At 38.8% G+C, this 21,190-nt stretch overlaps 1 protein-coding gene across 5 annotated transcripts in view; it reads left to right on the top strand.

Moving 5' to 3' along the window:
- Positions 1 to 546: 546 nt before the first annotated feature.
- The window catches only part of ZCCHC4 (zinc finger CCHC-type containing 4), a 50,330-nt gene continuing 29,686 nt past the window's right edge, over positions 547 to 21,190 (top strand). For 2 of the 5 annotated variants that reach the window (XR_012483601.1, XR_012483600.1), the window contains exons 1-5: positions 547 to 720; positions 1,766 to 1,884; positions 4,784 to 4,866; positions 8,868 to 9,143; positions 9,764 to 9,844. Coding sequence is in view for 2 of the 5 variants with exons in the window: in XM_074276197.1 (XP_074132298.1) it covers positions 570 to 720; positions 1,766 to 1,884; positions 4,784 to 4,866; positions 8,868 to 9,143; positions 9,764 to 9,844 (710 nt within the window). In the remaining 3 variants the exon portion in view is untranslated. Of the gene's footprint in view, positions 721 to 770; positions 948 to 1,765; positions 1,885 to 4,783; positions 4,867 to 8,867; positions 9,144 to 9,763; positions 9,845 to 21,190 lie in introns of those variants that run through there. The other 3 variants (XR_012483599.1, XM_074276197.1, XM_074276199.1) reach the window with 2 other exon arrangements.

Here is a 21,190-nt window from a genome sequence, read left to right on the forward strand (position 1 = left end):
AAATAAAACCAGAATAACAACGCTCGATCCGCAGATGGACTCGCAGGTGCCTGGTAGTTATTCTCCAGGGGCCCCTGGTTGGGAACCCGTGGGACTCAAAATGATGATATGGCAGCCACACAACAGCGCCATCTTAGGGTGTTGTTTGGGAGAGGACTAGCTCCGGGGCCGGCAATGGATGGGACGGCCCTGTTCTCAGCCGTCTGGAGGCCGGGAGCCAATTCTGGGCTCTTGAAGGCATCACCAATGGCATTAGCAGGGGGATGCCTTGATTGGCAAGTGACTCGGGTTTCAGTGAGGGGCAGCTGTACAAAGCCACCAGCCTCGCTCCTCCAGAGCCATCGGGGGCCAGAGGCAAGACCCAGGTCAAGCCGACTGGCACGGCCTCCAGCTCTGGGAACCACAGTGACTCCCTTCCTACAGGGGGCAAGAAGACGCAGCAGCCCCTGCGGCTGTAATGAGTCTTCCAGGACCCGCGGGGGCGACATGTAGCGTCCGACGACGCTCTAGCCCACGTCGGGAGGCGCGTCGTCGTTGGCCGCTGAGGCTTTCGGGATCGTGGCGGCAAGATGGCGGCCCCCAGGAGCGAAGAGGGAGCAACCATGGCGGAGGAGGAAGCGGCGGCGGCCGTGGTCGAGGCTGCGGGGCGGAGCGGGAGGTCAGGGGTGGAGGTGCTGGTTTCTCAAGATACGTCGGGCTCTCCTCCTCAATGTCCCCACGGTGGGTCTTGGGGGCGTGGAGGGCCCTTCCTGGCCAACCACCCCCCCTTCTCCCTATCGTTTCCGAGGGGCCGCTGGTACAATCACGTGATACTTAAGGACCTCAGTTTCCTTATCAGTAAAATGATAGTGGGGTGGTCTCCAAGGCCCCCCTCCCCTCCCTATAAACCGTGTCCCGTGAACCCTTCCGGGAAATGCTTCCGGACTCTTCGTTCGTGTTTGTCCGCGGTATGGGCGCCTTCGGGCCCCTGGCGAATCCCTCCGAGCCCTGCAAGCACCGGGCTTTCTGCCCCCCGGGCTCGGAGCGAACCGGCTGGCTCCCCTGTGTAGGCGGGGAGAGCGTGGGCCCGGGAGCGAGACAGGCTTCCCCTGGGGGCTGCCCGCCACACCGAGAGCAGCTCGGGGATTTCTGAGAGCGTCCTGGCGTGCGGGACACGGAAACCGGGGGAACGGGGACGCTTCCCCTCATCCACAGCTTGCCTTCTGTGGCTGTGGGAACGCGCGCCAGGCCCCGTGAACGCCCGATTGCGGGCTGCAGATCAGGTCCACCTCCCAGGGAAGTTTGGGGAAAGTTCTGAAGCCTTAAAAGTGCTTTACGATGTGTCGTAAGGAAAGAGGCTTCTCCCCCCCCCCCCCCCTGCCACTGAGCTTCACGCGCACATTTCATTTTTAAGCGAATTTGTCCGACTTCCAAAAGATGACATATTTAGATGATTGGTGACTGAAAGCTGCTCCGCAGAAATCTTGTTAAATTAGTCAAAATGATAGAGTTAGCGCCAAGGAATGGTAGAAACCAGCCTGTTTTACAGGGGGGAAAAGGTGATCTGAGGCAGTTAAATATCGGCACCCCAGATGGTACAGAAAAGTGGGATTTCATCCACAGTACGAGTTTTCCGATGCCAGACTCGGCCCTACTACCTTTTAATAAAAAACCAAACCAAACCCAAAAAGCTTTTCCATGAACATGAAAACTAGCGATTTTAGGTGGAGCTGTGCAAACTTTTCTTGTGCAAGACCTGATGATGCTGTTCATTTTTGTTGTCTAGGTCCTACTCTTCTGTTTGTAAAGGTGAGCCAAGGGAAAGAAGAGGCCCGGAGGTTTTACGCTTGCTCAGCTTGTAGAGATCGAAAAGACTGTAATTTCTTTCAGTGGGAAGACGAAAAGGTATGAGCTTTTGGAGATACGCTGGGGTTTGTTTTTTATGTTTCCTGTTTCGGTAAGAGGGAGTTGAGAGCAGATGGGGTTTGGACTTGCGGGGTAATCCCGGATTCAGATTTGATTTCTGAAACTTAAAAGGGGTGTGTAATGACAGATAACGCCTCTGGGACCCGGGCCACTCTCTAAGACTTAGCAAGGGCGCTTGTGATAAAGGGACTGTCCCAAAGCCAGTTCCAGGACTCCCCGCGCTGATGAAATCAACAGGCCCCGATGCAGTGACATGGAATGCCTAAGAAGAGATTTTGAATATGATGTCATAGGAAATTAGCATTGTAGGACGTTATAGATCATGTTTTAAAGATGGGGACCCGAGCAGCCAGGTGGCGCCTCAGACGCTTAACCCTTCCTGGCTGTGTGACCCTGACTTAACCCCATGGCCTCAGCGACAAATAAATCAATACATTAATTAATTGAAAAAAATAATAAAGATGGGGAAACTTGTGGCTCCTAGAGATTTGTTCAAAGTAACACAGCTACTTAAAGACAAGAGATAAGATTAGAACTCAGGTCTCTGATTTCTAGTCAGTGACATTTTCACTGTCTTGTGTCTGAGAGAGATCATAGGATTTAGAGATCTTTGAGGTAAAGTGGTCCGACTCATTCATGTTACAGATACAGATTTAAAACTGAGAGGGCCACAATGATGCTTTAAAACTACGGGTTATAAGTCTATTGTGAGTTTCAAAAAAGGTAACCTATGTAAAAAATGTTATTTTCAAATCTTAAAGCACTGTATAAATGCCACTTCTTGTTATTATTACCTAGGGCCACATAGGTAACAAAGAGCCAAATCCTGCCTTACATACATCCCTTTCCATTATGCCATGAACGTGGTGCCCTAATCTTTTATGGTTAGAGACGAGGATTAGTGAACTTTTATCTTTACAAAGATATTAATTATTGGTCAGTGAAATCCTTGTCTTGAAAATCTAGCCCTCTTTCTTTTAATGCTTGGGTAAAATTTAAAACCCATAGCAAGGTGTTATATACGTGTATGCACACTGATAGGTGTACGTATATAAAAACATCCAGGGCCATCTGCAGGCATGCTGATCATGGCTGTGGAGGAGAAAGTGAGCCAGGAGACTTTGCCCTCACTTAAATCCAGTTCATTTGCTTGTCATGGTATCACTTCCCCGATGTCGTGGTCCTCTTCAAGAATGAAGAACCAAACAGCACGGATATAAAACTGCATACGATGGCATGATACGTATATGATTGTATAATTGTACAAAATGAAAGCTTTTAATTGATATTTTCCTATATTTGGTCACATAAATTCTATTTTCTTTTATCAGGATTCTGGCAAGCGATCATTCCCTGAAAGATAAAACAGTCAAGTTATACAAAAATAGGATTCAAATAAAGACCTCCATCAATCAGCCTTTATGAATCAAAGCAGTCTTTTAAAAGAACATTTAAGGTTGTAACAGTATGAAAGTTAAGGAGAATTCACACTTTTTCAACCTGTCATATTCTGTTACACAGAAAACTTGCTGGAGGCCTTCCTTTAGGTCTTTTTATATTTCGAGAGTCCTAGTACTAGTACTGACTCTCCACATTTCATTCCCTTACTCTCATCGCATGAATTTGCCCACCGATTTTAATAATCAGAATTTCCTGGATGTTGTTTTTTATGCTACTTCTTTCACATAAGTTTTTATTGGAAATACGATGCAACCTGTTTATGCCCATGCATTTCCCCATTGCTTTTTGGATAATCTGTAACTTTTATTTTTTTCAAGATTATGATATTCCAAGTTCTATAATTATCAAGACATAGATGTCAAAAACATATGTTTTGGGGCAGCTAGATTGTGCAGTGGATGGAGCGCTGGCCCTAGAGTCAGCAAAACCTGAGTTCAAATCTGCCTTTACACAGTTAACATTTAGTAGCTATCTGACCATGGTCTAGTCACTTAATCCCAATTGCCTTGCCAAAAACAAACAAACAAAAGATAAATAAAAAGATAGGTCTTTGTGTTAGGGGCAACTTAAGATTTATTAAAAGAACATTTTAAATATCCTTAGTGCCATTCTTTTTTTTCCTGTTGGGTTCTGGGCCCAGGTTATTGTCTTTCTGTAGTATTTGCCAGATATATGTATTAATGTATTAATTAATTAACGTATATGTATTAATATGTTAATAATATATGTATTAATTAATTAATTAATATTTTAATCCAGTAGACTAGCTGTTGTTTCCCCAATGAGATATTGAAGATTGTCATGACCATTGCTAATAAAAAACTCCATCTTTCAGTATTCCCCTCCTCCTCCCCAAGGCAATTGGGGTTAAGTGACTTGCCCAGGTCACACAGCTAGGAAGTATTAAGTGACTGAGGTCAGATTTGAACTCAGGTCCTCCAGACTTCAGGGCTGCTACTCTATCCTCTGTACTATCTAGCTTCTCCTAAAAACTCTTCCTTTAATGATGTTGAAAATGGCCTTGTGATTAATTTTACATTTTTGAATTCTGAATGATAAATTTTAGTTCTATGAAATTGAGATAATGGAGAGAATATGGTATGGGAAATAATATAAAAATTTCTAAGACATTTAAGGAAGAGTTTTCAGCATTGCTACATTGAAGCAAATGAATCCTGTTGACTCTTTTTCTCCAAATAAAAATTCTTGCATGAGTTAATTTTAGTGCTTTCAGGGGTTAAAAAGAAAGACTTTCCTAAAACTCATTAGGTTCTTCTGATTTTTTTTTTTTTAAATTAATGGGTGATAAGGCATCTTAACTAGTTAGACTTTATGTTTCTTCATGTAAAAAATATCCCTACCATTGTTTTAGAATATTTGAGAATTTCTCTTTACATGATCTATGTTCTTTTTTCAGTTGTCAGAAGCTAGACTTGCTGCCCGAGAAATATACAACAGACGTTGCCAGCCTCCTCTATCTCACAAGCAGTATGTAGAAAGGTGCTGCTCTTGTATTGCTTTTAATGATTACTTCACTGTAACCTCTTCCCCTAAAATTAACAACCACTGTGGCCAAACCTTTAAACAATTCTGAAGTATAGTTTTCCCTAGGAGGCTGGGGAAGTGAACAGAGAGACCCTGGGACTGTAAAGTATTTTACTTGGTGAATAAGATGAATCAGGGGGCTTTATTTAGAATTAGGCAGGTTAGGATTGAGCAGCTAGGTGGCTCAGTGAAAAAAATGTTGGGCCTGGATTTAGGAAGACTCATCTTCCTGAGTTCAAATGATCCTAGACAAGGCACTTTCAGTTTCTTTACCTATAAAATGAGCTGGAGGAGGAAATGGCAAACTATTCTTTGCAAGAAAACCCCAAATGGGGTCAGGAAGAGTTAGATATAACTAAACAACAAGGGAAGATAAGATTGAAAAAAGGTTAATGTTAAATTTGGAGTGATTATAAAAATTGAGACAATTTTGTTATCTTTTTTCAGTGATAAGGATAAGATCTCAGCTAGAGATCTTAAATTTCTCTTCTCAGAATGTGGTTCTTTGAGGGGAAAAAAGGATTATAGGAGATTAGCTGAAGTTTGATGCCTTCTTTTTCATGTAAAGTACTCTTATGAGATATGAAGTATTGGAGAGGTGGGCAGGGAAAGTAAAAAAAACCCTTAAGTGACTGTTTTAGTTGTTTACAATTGGGTGGTAGTCTTTCTTGAGAATAGTTTTCAGGTTCTTAATAATTGATGATATCCGGGGCAGCTAGGTGGCATAGTGGATAGAGCACCTGCTCTGAATTCAGGAGGACCCGAGTTCAAATGTAGTCTCAGACACTTAACACTTCCTAACTGTGTGACCCTGGGCAAGTCACTTAACCCCAGCCTCAGGGAAAAAAAAGAAAAAAGAAATTCCATGGAGGAGAATACTCTCTAAATCAAAATAGACTTCCTATTAAGGTTTTGTTGTGCTTTGATTAAATAATTTAGTTTTAAAATTATGGAGGAAAAGAATAATGATGACTAAAAAAGTTAAATAGTATGTTATCTGATTTGTGTTATGGAACTGATATTATTGCCCTCCTCTTTGGGTTCCACAAAATAGAGCTGATCATTATTTTTCTTACCTCTTATACTCTTGGGAAGAGTTTTTTGGTATAGTAAGTTCAACTGATGTATTTATTTCTGTGGTTAAGCATCAGCATTTCCTTTTAGGTTTCACATGGCTTCTTGAAGGTGTGCCATTATGCCGTTACCAAAGATGTTGACACACTCTTACTGTGACCTATAGAGTCCTAGTGAGAACCTATTTGAATGCTAAAATCAGCATTAATTTATGTGCATCCAGAATAGCTTTGTTTAGTTGATATTTCATTCGGTTGTTTTTTTTTCAGTGCTCATTTAAACTCAGATTTTCAAAGTCTGCTATTAGGGAAATACCATAAACATAATTTGTCTACTCCGGGAAAGGCAAATGGAACATCAAATGGAGATCAATAAAAATGACATTTCAAAATGCTAGCCTGCAATTTGTGAATCATGCTGAGCTGAGCAGCAGAATGAATGTTTTTTTTTCCCCTTCCTAGGTATGTGTAGTAAATATGAATAAGGAAGGAAAAATGGAATAATCAACACTTCTTCAAATTTTCATGTTCTTCTAACCAAATTTTTAAAAGCCTAAGTCTGATTATCTTAATTTAGTGATTTATTCAAATGATTATCTTGAGGAGAAAGAAAGCATACACAAGAAATCTCAACATCCCCCCACAAAAAATTAATAAAACTACCACCAATAAGAATAAATGCAGTTTATGCTAGTGGGGATAAATATTTCTTTAAAAATATGATCCATATGCTATAAACTTGGAATAGCAATATTAATCCTTATATTTTGATGACAAAATTTATCAAAATAAAAACATTTTAATGTAGCTAGTAATTTGAATACAGTTCCAGATTTTTTTTCCAGTAGCCTTATGATTTGGTAATGTGCCCTTTAAAGAAATGGTCATTGTACGTCCCTTATAGACTTTTACTATAAACTTTGAAACTGAAACTATGTAAGGACATGATCAATTTTTTGCTTGGCTAGAGACCTAAGCAAAGCTTTTGACCTTTTTGTCGTTGTAGGAAAATATCACTGAAGAAAGTTCTTTATCCAGTGCAGATCAATTTCTATTCAGTAACATATGGTCTATATGGGATACACATGGCTGCATGATTTGCTCAGGGTCCCAGGCATATGTATCAGAGGTGGGCACTCTGTCTACTCTACCCTATTACTTCAGGTAGCTCACTCTGTCTGTGTGACCTGATGAGATAACGTGTACATTGGTCTCGACCGTCGAACCTAAGGAAGGTCATGAGAGAGCAGTGTGGACTTTTTTTAGTGACCAGAGAATGGCTCCTTTGAGTAGACTATTCAACTCAAGGCCTCTGATCAGTTCTATGATTTCCCTAGAAACCCCTCGAGGCTTAGTTCCTGAACAAAAATGTAAAATGTGATTAAAATGTATGATTGGTTGGCTGAGTTCTAGCTTCTCCCTTGCCTTACCAGCTTTTTTCCCTACTGCTGCTTTGATTACTGAATCCCTGAAGTTTTTTCCAATATCTAGAGGTCATCCAAAGGGCAATTCTAGGGACAGAAGCATTCGCTTTATCATCTAGTCAAGCAGTGTGTTGTAATAGAAAAGGGTATCAGAGTAGCAGTCAGTAAATGTGAGTTTGAATCCAATTCCTTCCCCTTTATTCCTTTGTAATGTTGTAAAGTGATTTACCCTGTTGGGTCTCATCTATAAAATTAGAGTATTGAACTAGGTAGTCTCCAAGCTTCAGCTCTGAATGTATGATTTTAAATTTTGTTGACATCAGTGCTCCAAAGTCAAGGCCAAAGTTTAACATAAGACTTGGTGCTTAGATGAAATGTGATTGATTACACAGACTTTATGTTTAGTTCATTGTGTATCTGGTGAAGTCTCAAGACTTAGTTTCATCGAAATCACAAGAATCTACCCAAACTCTAGGGATCCTTTGGAGAACCATTTGACGTAACTGGATTTAGATATTTCTGACCATCATCTGCTGTGACTGATAGATTTGCTCCCTCCCTTTCCTGTGTTCCCATTGGTTAATGAATCCTGAATTCATGCACAGTGCCTGGCTCATAGTGAGTGCTTCATAATTGCTTTTTTTCCCCCCCTTTCACTTCATAACTGATGTGCATTGACAAGCATGAAAGCAATCTACATTTTTTAAACACTGACAATGACTAGTTGTTTTTGCCTCTGCCGACTTCTGCACAAGAACAATAAATTCTAAAGAATGCCGATTTTGAAAGTGGATGTAAAAATGATTGGAAACATCTCATTTGGGCCTTATGACAATCTTCTTAAAGGAAAAAAAAAGTCACATCAGCTCTTTCATGGAGTAGACTTTGAACACGATCTGCATTATGAGCCATTTCTGTCTTTTGGGACGAAGGATTGTTGGACATAATCACCTTTTAACTGGGCTTCATCAATATTGCTGAGAATAGAATTCCTTTATAGCAAACATCTTTTCTTTAGAAGGTTATTTTTCTTGCTAAGTATGCCATAAGAGCTTGAAGAATGACCGTAACTTTTCATTTTGTAATGACTAACACACCAAGTAAGACTATTTTAACATTTAAAGCCAGAAATATAAAGATTTGTCAATAGGTTTAAACATTATAGTTGTAATAGTGACCTCAGTTGGAGTTATATATTAAATTCACATTTAAAATGGATATTGATCTCCATTCAGGGGCTAAATTGGAGTATCTTCATTCTTATGAAATTGCTGATTCTTTTCTACTTTGTACTTATTCAACTAGATATAAATTATAACCGATGTATTTTTCTTGTCCATTTTTCAAATCTTTTGGGTTTTAAAATGTACTTTTTTAATATTAAAATATTAATTGTCCAGTGTTTTCCATAGAAACTGACTTAAAATTTGTTCTGTCTTCTTCAATTGTATTGTTGAAGGTATTGGAAGTTTATTGAGCTGCCTTTATCTCAAAGGAAGTTTTGCCAAAGATGTCAACAGTTGCTATTACCAGATGATTGGGGAAAGCATGGTGATCACCAGGTACTTTATGATATCTCCATTGCTCAGTTAAAGAGACCCAGTCAACTCCTCTATCCACTGGAGAATAAGAAGACAAATGCTCAGTATTTGTTCACAGACAGAAGTTGCCAGTTCTTACTGGACCTAATTTCTACTCTTGGATTCAGAAAAGTTTTGTGTGTTGGAACACCAAGGTATGTTAATTTTTAAAAATTCTATCATCACTAGAAATGGATCTTTATTGAATTGATTTGTGCAAGTACCCGATTAGCCATAGTGATACACAGTATAGTTCTTGACATCAAGGAGGTAGAACCCATCTCTGTTAGTTTCTTTTGGAGAAACATCTGTAGGCCACCGATGCGGGGGCCTGTAGTATTGTGCCAAACAGGAGTGGGGATTTCATATATGGCATCATATTCTCTAACAGCTATACTTGCCAAATGCAGTTTAGGACATTAAGAGAAAGAAAATAATACTCATTAATATTCATTATTTTTCTTTTTAAAGGGTTTTTTGCCTTTTCTTGGAAAGATTTGTGTGTTCTATCATTTTTATGAAAAAAAATTTTTTTGTCCCCACTCTGTTTTAGATAAGGAAAAGCCACACTGTGTTTTAAACATTAACAAAACTGATAAGTTGATTTTGAAAAACCTGTCCAAATCCCATTGCTTATTTCATTGAAAGTTTTGTGGAACCAAGCTTTCAAACATTGGAAAAGATTAATCATTTCAGCTTTTTTTTTTTTTTTTTTTTTTTTGCTGTCTGTGGTGTTGGTAATTTCTTACTAAATTGCTTTCATTAATTGCTTCAGGCTGCATGAGCTGATCAGATTGAAAGCATCAGGCGACAAGGAGTCTGACGTTAAAAGCCTTCTGCTGGATATTGATTTTAGGTAGGTTTACAAGACATAATATTTGTTCTTTTTTCCCAAACATCTCCTGGTTTTTGCAATTTTCTTTATTTAGTTTTTTTATTATCTCTCTTTTCCCTTCAAGCTGGGTCTCAGAGGCAGTAGTTGTTTATGAGATAACTTTTTGGTTGTTAGACATGAGAATTCGATGCTGATTCTGTTAGATTTTGTATCTTGGGAGACAAAATCTATTCTATTCCTGTGCTTTGCCTAATCTGCTTCTGACAGAATGTAGTCCTGGCTTGTTTTTAAAGTTTGTTATTCTTTGGCTTCCTATGAGTGAAACTTCTCATTCATATTATCCTGAAGTAAATGCTGAACTCCTTCTTACTTAGACAAGAATTTGTAGAATTTTGCTTCGTCACCAAATTTTCAACTTCTATCAAAACATATTTTTTTTGGTCCATTTCATCTGGAGAAGAGTTTATTTCCCTCCATTGGTTGCTTATTGGAGTGAAGATGAAGACCAACTAGAGAATAATTGATTTGTTCTAATTTCATTTGCTGCCTATTGCAAACTTTTTTCTTTCTCCTCAAGTGCTTCCACGGCGTCCCCTTTCTTCCCCCTCTCAGATAAGGGCTTTGTTAGTATTTCACTGAAAATATTTTTTTTTTCCTCTTCTTCCTACACATTTTATTTTTTTTTAATTTCAATATTTTATTTTTCTAATTACATGTGAGAATAATTTTCAAAATTCCTTTTTGTAAGATTTTGAGTTCCAAATTTTTTCTCTCCCTCAGTTAGCTCCCTCTCCCCAAGATAGCAGGCAATCTGATATAGGTTATATATCTGTACAATCAGTTTAAATATATTTTCATATGAGTCATGTTCTGAAAGAAAAATCAGAACAAAAAGGAAAAACCATGAAAGAGAAAAAGCAAACCACAAAAAGGTAAGAATTGTGTGTTTCAGTCTGCATTCAATCTCCATGGTTCTTTCTCGGGATGTAGAAGCCATTTTCTATGTCAAGCTTGTTGGAATTAACTTGAATCACTGCATTGCTGAGAAGAGCTAAGTTTATCATCGTTATCTCATAATCTAGTTGTCAATGTCTACAATGTTCTCCTGGTTCCACTCACTTCATTCAGCATCAGTTCATGTAAGTCTTTCCAGGCTTTTCTGAAATCAGCCTGCTGATCATTTCTTATAGAGCAGTAGCATCCTATTACATTGATATACACAACTCATTCAGCCATTCCCAGTTGATGGGTATCCATTTGATTTCCAATTTTTTGCTGCTACAAAAAGAGCTTCCTTTTCACAAAGGTGATCCTTTCCCTTATTATGATGTCTTTGGGACATCACTGAGCCAGTCACACCTTTGGGCCCAGTTCCAAATCGCTCTATAATGGCTGGATCAGTTCACAGCTCCATCAGTAGTGCATTATTCACTGAGAATATGGAACCTATTCTCTGAGTCTTCTGTTTTCTCCCTTCTCCTGTCTTCCTGCACACACCGTCCTCCCCTTCAAGGAGAGGGCACCCTTCTTTTGGCCCAAGGTCAGCTTTTCAATGTGCATACTTGATCCCATCTCCTTCTGTCCAGAGTTGCTCCCACCACTATATTTACTGCTTTTCAGTCTCTGGCTCTCTCCCTTCTCCTTCCTAGACACTTGCAGACATACCAGGTGGTCTCTGTCTTTTAAGAACCCTTGGCTTAAGCTGAGCATTCCACTCCCTCCCTCTCCATCTTGTCTCTTGGCCGGACTCTTGGGAAAGCTCTCTCTGTGTGCTTGTCTCTCTCTCTTTCTCCATGCACTCATCTCTTCTCCTGACTCCATTGCTCAACAGCAGCTGTTCCCTCCACTCTCACCAGCCATCTCTTATTTGATAAAACTTTGGGCCTTTTCCTCAGTCCTGCTCCTCCCTGGCCCTACTGACAATTTTCTCCTCCTGAATGCTGCCTCCACACTGAGACTCCATGACTCAGTTCTCTCTGGTACTCTTGCCTGTCCCACCAGACCCTCTCGGACCCCAGAGCTTTACACCGGGCTCACTCCTCTTCTTCCTCTGTGCATTTCATTTGGTAAGCTCATCAAAGGGTTCTGTCATGGAGCCCGAGCAGCCGGTTCCCACATAAGGTGTCTGCCCTAATCCCTCTCTTGAGCCGTCGTTGCCCATCTCCAGCTGCCTGCTGGACATTTTGATTGACTGTTCTTTGGGCATTCCAGCTCACTTATCCTTCCCCTAAAACGCGGTCCTCTTCCCAGTTTGCCTCATACTATTGAAGGCACCCCATCTTCCTAGTGTCCCGACTCCAAACCTCAGGGCCCCTCTCACCTCCTGACCTAATCTATTCTATTGTCAAACCTTGTTTCTGCTCGGCCATTATCCTTTGTGTATCTGTCCACTCACACATTCACTGCATCCCCTCCGACCTGTCCCACAACCCCTCCTGCTCCAGCCTTTTCCACTCAGCCCCCAAAGTGGTTTCCCTCAAATGTAGGCCCGCCCCGTTGCTTCTCTTTTCAGGGAACTCCTGTGTCTCCCTGTTACCTCCAGGATGAAATGGAACCGTTTGTTTGGTCCTTAGTAAGCTGAGCACTGGCTGCCTTATGGAGTTTATAATCCAGGGACATTGCCTCTTTGCCAGCCCTCCTCCATGGCGCTCCATCTCCTTGCCAGGCTGCACTTCATACCTGGAACATTCCCCTCTCTGCCCCATAGGCTCCCTATAGACCCCAACTTTAACAGGAGGACTTTCACAGTCTCCCCAAAAGCTGGTGCCTTCACTCTAGGACCACCTTCCAAGTATGCTTGTATGTAAATAATTATTCACATGCTACTTCCCCCTCCTCCATTATAATGTAAGCTCCTTAAGAGAAGGGGCTGTTTTTGGTTTTCTCTGTGAGCTCAGCACTTAGCACAGTGCTAGGCACCTGGGAAATATTTAGCAAATGTTCTTTCTCTTCCTCCCTCTTCCATTTTTTCTCTCTCTCTTTTTCTTTCTCTCCTTTTCTCCCTCCCTTCCTCTCTCTCCTTCTCTTTCCCTCCCTCCCTTCCCCTCTCTCTCCTTCTCTTTCCCTCCCTCCCTCCCTCTGGAGTTTAGGAGAAATAAGGGTTGGATATGTAGACCTTGAAATCTTTGGCCTAAAGATTATATTTGAACATACAGGATCTAAGGAGTTCTGATATTAACCAAAAAACCCTACTCCTTACCTCCCATTACCTTGCATCCTCATGGTGAAAGACACATAAATGGAAGTCGGAAAGCATGGAATGGCAGGAAGGGGAGCCACACATGGGCAAGGAATGGAGAAGCCTGGAGAAGGGGGAGTGGGATCTGACTTCTCTTGAGTGTGAATGGTGACTGGGCCAAGGGCTCAGCAGTCCAAAGAGAAGACCACAGAGGAGTGGAAGCCTGAGGAGGAACAAGGAGTAGCACACATTGGGAATCAATGAAAGGGGAATGCCAGACTGTGAAATCTGTCCCCTTCTGCCTCAGGGAATCCCTTGTTTCCTTTGAGTTCAAGTCAAGTGTCACTCCCTATGCGCCTGTGCCAACCTTCCCTGTTGCTAATGCCTTCCATGCTACGATTCCCCGGGTCTGCTTCATATATATCTTGCATTTTTCTGTCTGTGGGCATGGCGTGCTCTATCATGACAGGGGAGGACTCTGTCTTTGGCTCTCCAGTCCCCAGCATGGGGCCTTCACACCTGGTTTTCTTGCAAAGTGCCAGGAAGTGGGCACTTCCTAAATGCTTTTGTGGATGAGGAGAAGGCCGAGAGGATGTAAACCATGTGCACAGGAGGCACCGGCAGCTTGGATTTGGTCCCCGGCCTGTGGATTTCACTTGCAGACCTGGAAAGAGCCTGTGGTCTGAGCCCAGTTCCTGCCGGGGATCTTGGGAAAGGAATTTTACTGCTCTGCACCTTAGTTTTCTTATCTGTAAAAATAATCTCCTAGACCCTTTCCGCTTCTAAATATGTGATCTGTTAGCTTTGACAACAGAGATAAGATCAGAACTCAAGTTCCTCACTGATGTAAGGTGACTTCTGAAGTGTTGTAATGTTATGGATGTTGCTAAGCAGAGGCATAGAAAACACTCTTCTGCAAATGTCTGATCAGAAAAGGAAATGGGCTTATCTTGGAAAGAGAGTTAGGGATAACAGACCCTGTTTGAGGGCTCCCCTGGTGAACACCTATAGAGAAGCTTGCATCATGTGGAGTGGATTCTTCCTGTGAGGATGTGGTGTAGTGAACCTGCAGGATTCCAGAAGGAAACCAGAGGGATTCCCAGTGGCCTGTGAGCCTAAAGTGTCAAGCAGCTTGTTCAGATTCTAAGGCCTTAAATTTTCCCATTGGTATTAGGTTTTATTTTTTATCTTGAAGAGTTGTATTTGAGTTTCACATTATGCTGTCAATAGTGGATATTGCTTTTTTAATCCCCTGCCTTGTGACTTTCCTTTCTGAGAATATTGTCTATTGGTTTTGTTTTAACTCACAGAGAAAGTGTTACCTAAGAGTTAAGAAATATTCCTCAACCAATCCTTAACGTGCAACAAGAAAATGGGATTTACACACATATATTGTATCTAGGTTATACTGTAACACATGTAAAATGTATGGGATTGCCTGTCATCTAGGGGAGGGAGTAGAGGGAGGGTGGGAAATTTGGAAAAATGAATACAAGGGATAATGTTATAAAAAAAAATTACTCAAGCTTATGTACTGTCAAAAAAATTTTTTATAATTATAAAATTAATAAAAAAATATAATATATATTCCTCAAGATATTTCTCTAATAAATGTTTGGAGATTTTTTAAAAGGAGGCGAGGGGAGAGATACGGCCAGCTTGTTATATATACATCTGTTAGGAACGCACAGATTCAGGTTTCATGAACTTCAATATCTTACCTAATTTTTCAGCCAGTGAATGCTTTAATTCTGGAGAGAGGACATTAAAAGCTATGACTGCCCCAGTTAGGAACACATGTGGTGTAACCACAAATGAAGTCAAAATAATGATCGTCTTCACACTGTGATTTAAGTATATAGTCTCGTACAACTTTTCACCAAATCCCAGCGTAAGGGGTTGACACAAGTGGTGAGTTTGTCCATCCGCTGACTCTCTTACCATGTCACAGAGGTAATGGTGGATCCCTGAGGGCTGTAAACTTTGCTAGGTACTGTCAAGCTCAAAATCAAGTATCGTCAAGGGGTCAACTTGCTAAATGCAAAAGAAGTTGGCCACCAGGTTAGCAGCAAAAAACATTTTTTGACCACAGCAACTCTCAAAGACTACTTACAAGGGTTTGTGATTATCATTAATGGAGGGGATGTCACCCCCTACCCCTATGACAGATCCATGGAGTATTGTATATTGGAATACTATATGTTGGAATCCTTGTGTAGGTGGCATCTAGCAATCACCAGATGTGATTACAATAACCCAAAAGTGATTACAATTTCGTTTTGGTTATATGACCTAAGGATTCTTTTTTGGGAAAAGTAGAGTTAATATTTGCCACAAGATGGATTCCTGCAAGCTTTAATTATAAATTTAGCTTAGAAGATATGAAACTGTATTTGGCAACCTATCATCTGAATATAGTTATTTTTAAAAAATGAATCTCTTAGGTTGATCTCATGAACTAATTTCATTCAGTTCTTGATTACATTTCCTGTGTATAGTACATGTTTCATATTTGGTAACTGACTCTTATTTAAAGAGAATGAATGGCCAAATTAAATGAATGTCCTTTTGAGTGGCTTTCTAGTGCATTCATCCCTGATTGGTTTTGTTTGCCTTATTCAGTGTAGAGAATAATTCTTTGTGGCCAATTTCATTTTAAGAGGGCATTGTTGAGTGATTTTTCATAATTTAAAATATGAATAATTAGGCCCACTTGTTTGTAACTTGATGAAAGCTTGGAACTGAAATCTTGGCTTTTTCTCTCCATTGCTGCCTCTAATATTTTGTCCAGGTGCCCCGTGATACTATTTTTATTTAGTTCTTAATTTAAAAAAGATCAAATGAATGTTATTAAAAGAAGATATTAATCTTTTTATGAAATAATGAAAAAAAAATAAGGTGATGTAACAAATGTCTTTTTCTAGCCTTTGAAAGCATTAGAAGATAGCCTCTTGTAGTTATGACTTTTCTGTTAGCTATTTTATTTGCATATTATCTATTGAAAATAAATAGGTTAAAATTTAGTTAATCATTATATTACATCTTTGTGAGATGGTCATTAACAATTACATACGTTTATTTCTTCATGTCCGCTTCATTAAGCCATATTTTAAATGTTTTCCTTTTCTCTAGTCCCTTTGTTTGTTTCATCAGTATACTAACGTTTCACAGTGAGTAGATGTGTTAACATTGTATTCAGAAATGCTAGAAGATGTTATACAGAGAATGAGGACCAGCTTTTTTGGCATCTCCTTGGATTACAAAATGAGAGGAAATAAGTTTTAACCATAGGAAGAAGAATATTGGTTAAACATGATGAAAAACTCTATAGCAATAATGGCATTAAGTTAGCATGATTAGGAAAGACTTAAGGGTGTCTAATATAATAGCCATTCACCGTAGCAAAAGGGGAGTCGGAAGTTCTGGCATGATGTCAGCAATTTCTGGTTTTAAATCAAGTCAGTTAGATCTTCCTTGGCTTTTTCCAGACTTTCCACCTGGGCCCTCCATTCAACAAGATGATTAGACATAGGATATGGTGATCTGATTATTGTAGAATTAGTATAGAATGTGGATCACTCAGGTGCAGCCCTTCAGGAAGTCTATGAGATAGAACCAATGGGTTCCAGAGCGCTTTTGTTTTTAATGTGATTCACTAATATGGTTTAAGTAGTTCAAGAATGCCAGTATGATGTAGTAGGAGGCTAGAGGGGTAACATTGGAGTTGGAAAACCTAGATTTAAGTCTTGTATCTCACCCAACTTGGGCAGGACACTTAACCCTTTAGTGCCCCAGGCAACTATAAGATTATAGTAGGTAGAAGGATGTTCCATACTGAAATTCCTCATCCTGGACTTCCATTTCTGAAACTCCTTTTTTCACAGATCTAAGTGGAAACAAAATTCAACTTAAGAACCTATTTAGAATTTTTTAAAAATGTCTTCAGTGCTTCTATAATGCTATTTTAGAGACTTTTCCCAGTGGTGCATTTCATAACCCATCTAGACCTTTTCAGCCTATGTACTTCTTTCCATACTCTCTCATAAAAATCTTCCCCAGGCCACTGAAGGGCTTCCTTTGAAGACCTTTAAAAGTCTTTTAAGAGGGGCAGCTGGATGGTTCAGTGGATTGAGCACAAACCCTGACATCAGAAAGGACCTAAGTTCAAATCTGATCTCAGACACTTAATACTTCCTGGCTGTGTGACCCTGGGTAAGTCACTTAACTCCAACTGCCTAAAAAAGTCTTTTAAGATTTCATAGGTCCTAGTGTCAGATTTGAGTTGTCCATCTCAATGACAGCTTATCTCCTTTTCTACATGACAGCCATAGGTAAAATCATTCTCATGAATATCATAAGTAATGAAAAATATATGGATCAGTCTTTGCTGGTGTCCTCTTGGTCATTTTTGATAATACCATCCCAGGCATTTGGTATCTTCCCTTCTTTTGATATACTTTGAAAGAATTGTTCCCTTGATGCTTTCAAAATCATTACTTCTTACATGAATTTATTCTGATCTTTATTTAGGCAAGTGGCACTTCCTTACTTCATCTTTTTAATTGCCATTTGTGTTTCCTCATATAGTGTCTGTCATTGAAGATGAAATTGCTCTAGAGATCCTGGAAGATCTGTTTTGGTTTACATCCATTTGTTGTCCTTTCAATTTAATCTACCAATACTTTAGATTCTGATTTCATTGAGTATGACATCAACTTTCTGTAAACTTATTTTTCCCTTCATTGCTTTTAATTGTTGTGTGAGGCAATGTATTATTAGTAATTTCCTACCTTCTTTTCCAAATAAGTCTTTATTCTAAGCAGTGTTGCCCTTGGCTGCCATTTGTCTCTCTTTGGCAAGATGATTAAATATTTCTTGGCTGAATCAATTTCTGGGCCTCTTGTGATAGTGACTGTTTTACATTGGTTAAATGTCTATTATAAATAAAGATCCTTTGTTGATGTCATTTTCTTCAGCCATTTACTGTTTTTCCATCAATAGCTTATTTGAATAGGTCTGAAGCTTTTATAATTGTATACAGTCTTCATATCATCTTCCTAATTTGGTATGGATTTTCCCCTTAGTAGTAAGTAGTCTGTGATCAGACTACATACACAGTCAGAAATGACTCCTCACTTTGTAATCATTTTCCTGTCTGTTGGATTATTTAATTAGTTTCCACTTTTTAAAATAACGTTTGATTCTTTTTTTCATGAGGTATCTTCTTCCCCTTGTTTAAGGAAGGGTTCATGACATACAGCGGTGAACCTCCTAAGTAGTCTCCAAGCTTTTGGCCCTTATTTCCTTCTTAATTCTGAACAAATTTTTTTTGCTGTCTTCTCTGTGCCCATCCTCAATTCATGTCAATTCAGGTATCATTGTTTTTGGTGACTTGGAAGTTCTTATCAAGTTCTTCATAGAATTTTTTCATCCTTTGCAATAGGTAATAGCACATAAAGTTCAGTTATCTTCATAGAAGTCTTTTTTCTGTTGCCCATTATGTGTCCCGCAGGGTGAGATGGTCAAGTGCCTCAGAAAACGAGTCATTTCCTCTGTTTGCCTGTTGAGGGGGAATCTGTGAGATATATTTTTGTCTGGATGTAGCTTCTTTCTCTCTTCTGCCTTTATTCATAGAGAGAATATCAATATGAGGAGGTTCAGTTCCTCTCATAGTATATTGTTCAGCGAATATTTATAAATAATGTAAAAACTGTGTGATTTCTCTATTCTTAATTTGGATAGAATTGGAAATCACACACAATCTGCCTTTGCATTGTACTTGAACTATTTCTAGCTTGGTAAAACTTGTTAGAGTTTGTGCTTTGGTGACTTAAACTTTGAGAAGGGAGGAGAAAAACTTGGAACACAAGGTTTTGCAAGGGAGAGTGTTAAAAACTATCTTTGCATGTATTTTGAAAAATAAAAAGCTATTATTAAAAAAAATTAAATTATTTTTACATGCAATTAAAAAAAATTATCTAAAATGATGTGGGGGGGGAAAGAAATCTCTTTAACAGCTGTCACAGGGATAGATTATAAGAGTAAAAGACTTGAAACAATAGCTCGGTTTTTATTTATTTATTTGTTTCAAAACCTGCAGTGGAAGTAAATACCTTTTCCATGGATTTCCAGGGAAAACATTCAACATATTCATCTTAAGGTTACTGAATAAAGTAAATGGGTTGTCCTTCAAAATTTCATTGCTTTTGATTAAATTGATTTCCTCAGTATGGTTAATTCCTCTATTAGTGCATATTGCAACTTTTTTCTATCTTCTTATCCTTTGTGTTTCTAGTCCATGTTTCTCTATTGCTCATTTTCTCCATATATACCAAGTTTCCACCCAACATGCTTTAAGTTTTTTTAGATTTCATAGGTCTCACTGGAACCCCCAGCTGTCCATTGGAAGATGAACATCCCGGCTTTTACTAGATACCATCGCTTGCTTTTGCCTTGTGTACATTTTCTTTTTTGATGATTCATTTCCAAGATTTTATTACATCTGTCACTTCTGGAGTGTAGGTCATACTATGAAACATTTTACTTGTGTTCACATCCATTTCTCTATTATTCTTTGAATCATTTGCAATTTGACTCTTTGAAAATTGCAGTATTCCTCAGTATACAACCACAGTAGCATCATTGTCACTTGTGGGAGAATATTTATGTTTAAAAGATGAAGTTTGTGCTCAGAAATATCTTTGGATCGTTACCTTGTTCAGCTTCCCAGATTCAGTCTAGCCCAGTCTCTTAATTCTTCCAATGTGCAGTGCTCAGATGTATTTTTTATTAATGGACTAATTTAGCAAACCAGCCATCTATCAAACTCTGTATTGTATTTGGGTGATAATCATATTTTGTCCTTTTAATTTTTCCTATCCGGCTTGTTAGGCTGGTTTCTCTTAAGGAGGCCCAGTGATGTGCTACACTCAGCACAGGGTCTTCTAATACTTTCCACTTCTAATTCCCTTTTTTTTGTATTATAACAGTAAAATCAAATTATACATGTGCTTTTTATGTATGCCTGTAACAGAAATACAGTTCTCAAGAGTTCTTTTTATCTTTTATGCTTCTCTTGAGTCCTATATTTGGAGGTCAAATTTTTTTGTTTAGCCCTGTTTTTTTCTTTAGGAATAAATGGAATTCACCTGTTTCATTGAATGTCCATCTTCCTCCCTGGAAGAAAACTCTCAACTTAGCAGAGTAGTTTATTCTTGGCTGCATTCCAAGTTCTTTTGCCTTTCAAAATATCAGATTCCTTGCCCTTCGATGCTTTAATGTGGAAGTTGCTAGATCCTGAGTGATCCTTATTGCAGCACAGGAAGTTGTAACGTCACCATTGTATAGGGAATCCATCTTGGACCATGTCCAAAAAATCCTGCCTGATATCTTTGGTGAGGATATATCTTCCGATTTTATTCTTTGTTTAACAATAATCAAAGGAATGTTAAAGAGTTGTCCTTTTCTAAAAAGGTCTACTTGATTCTACTTTTAAATAAATTAGAGGATTTGTTAGAAAGTAAAATCTTGTCAAAAAATATATTATCTTTTATAGGTGCTGATTGCATTGAATCTAGTATGTATCAACTTTTTTGTATTGATAGCCATTAAATATAAAGCTGAGCTGATTAATATTGGAAATTAAAAATGTTGGTGTTAAATATTTATTTTTTCATTGCTAATCACAAGTGAATATGACTAATGCTAATCAAAGGTAGTAGTGTAGTACTTTCTAAAGTTGCTAAATATGTATGATGCAAAAAAAAAATCCATTTTTATTTGCTATTATACCTTGACTTTAATTTGTATGTTGAATGACCCAGGTAATTTTTTATACATCTATTTATCAGGCAGAAGGAATATTTGTGTTTCATACTGAGCTATTCTTTAGCTTTGCCACTTACTTCTTGCACTTGATAAATTCATGGGGTTTTTTATGTATATAACAATCTGAACAGAAGGACATAATAACACGATATTTTCTATCTCTAATTATTGTTAAAGTTAGTTTGATGTTTGGAAAACACTTTGATTTCCTCAGATGAAAGGATGGTGGTGAATAATCAAATCCAGGCAAAAACCAAATGTATTTTGATACTGAAAATACCCATCACAAATCCTTTAAATTAATTATTTGAGAACGTGTGCTCCAAAATATTTGCCATTATTCAAGTAACCTAACAAAATTT

Source organism: Sminthopsis crassicaudata, chromosome 6 (genome assembly GCF_048593235.1).
Source record: "Sminthopsis crassicaudata isolate SCR6 chromosome 6, ASM4859323v1, whole genome shotgun sequence".
NCBI lineage: Eukaryota > Metazoa > Chordata > Mammalia > Dasyuromorphia > Dasyuridae > Sminthopsis > Sminthopsis crassicaudata.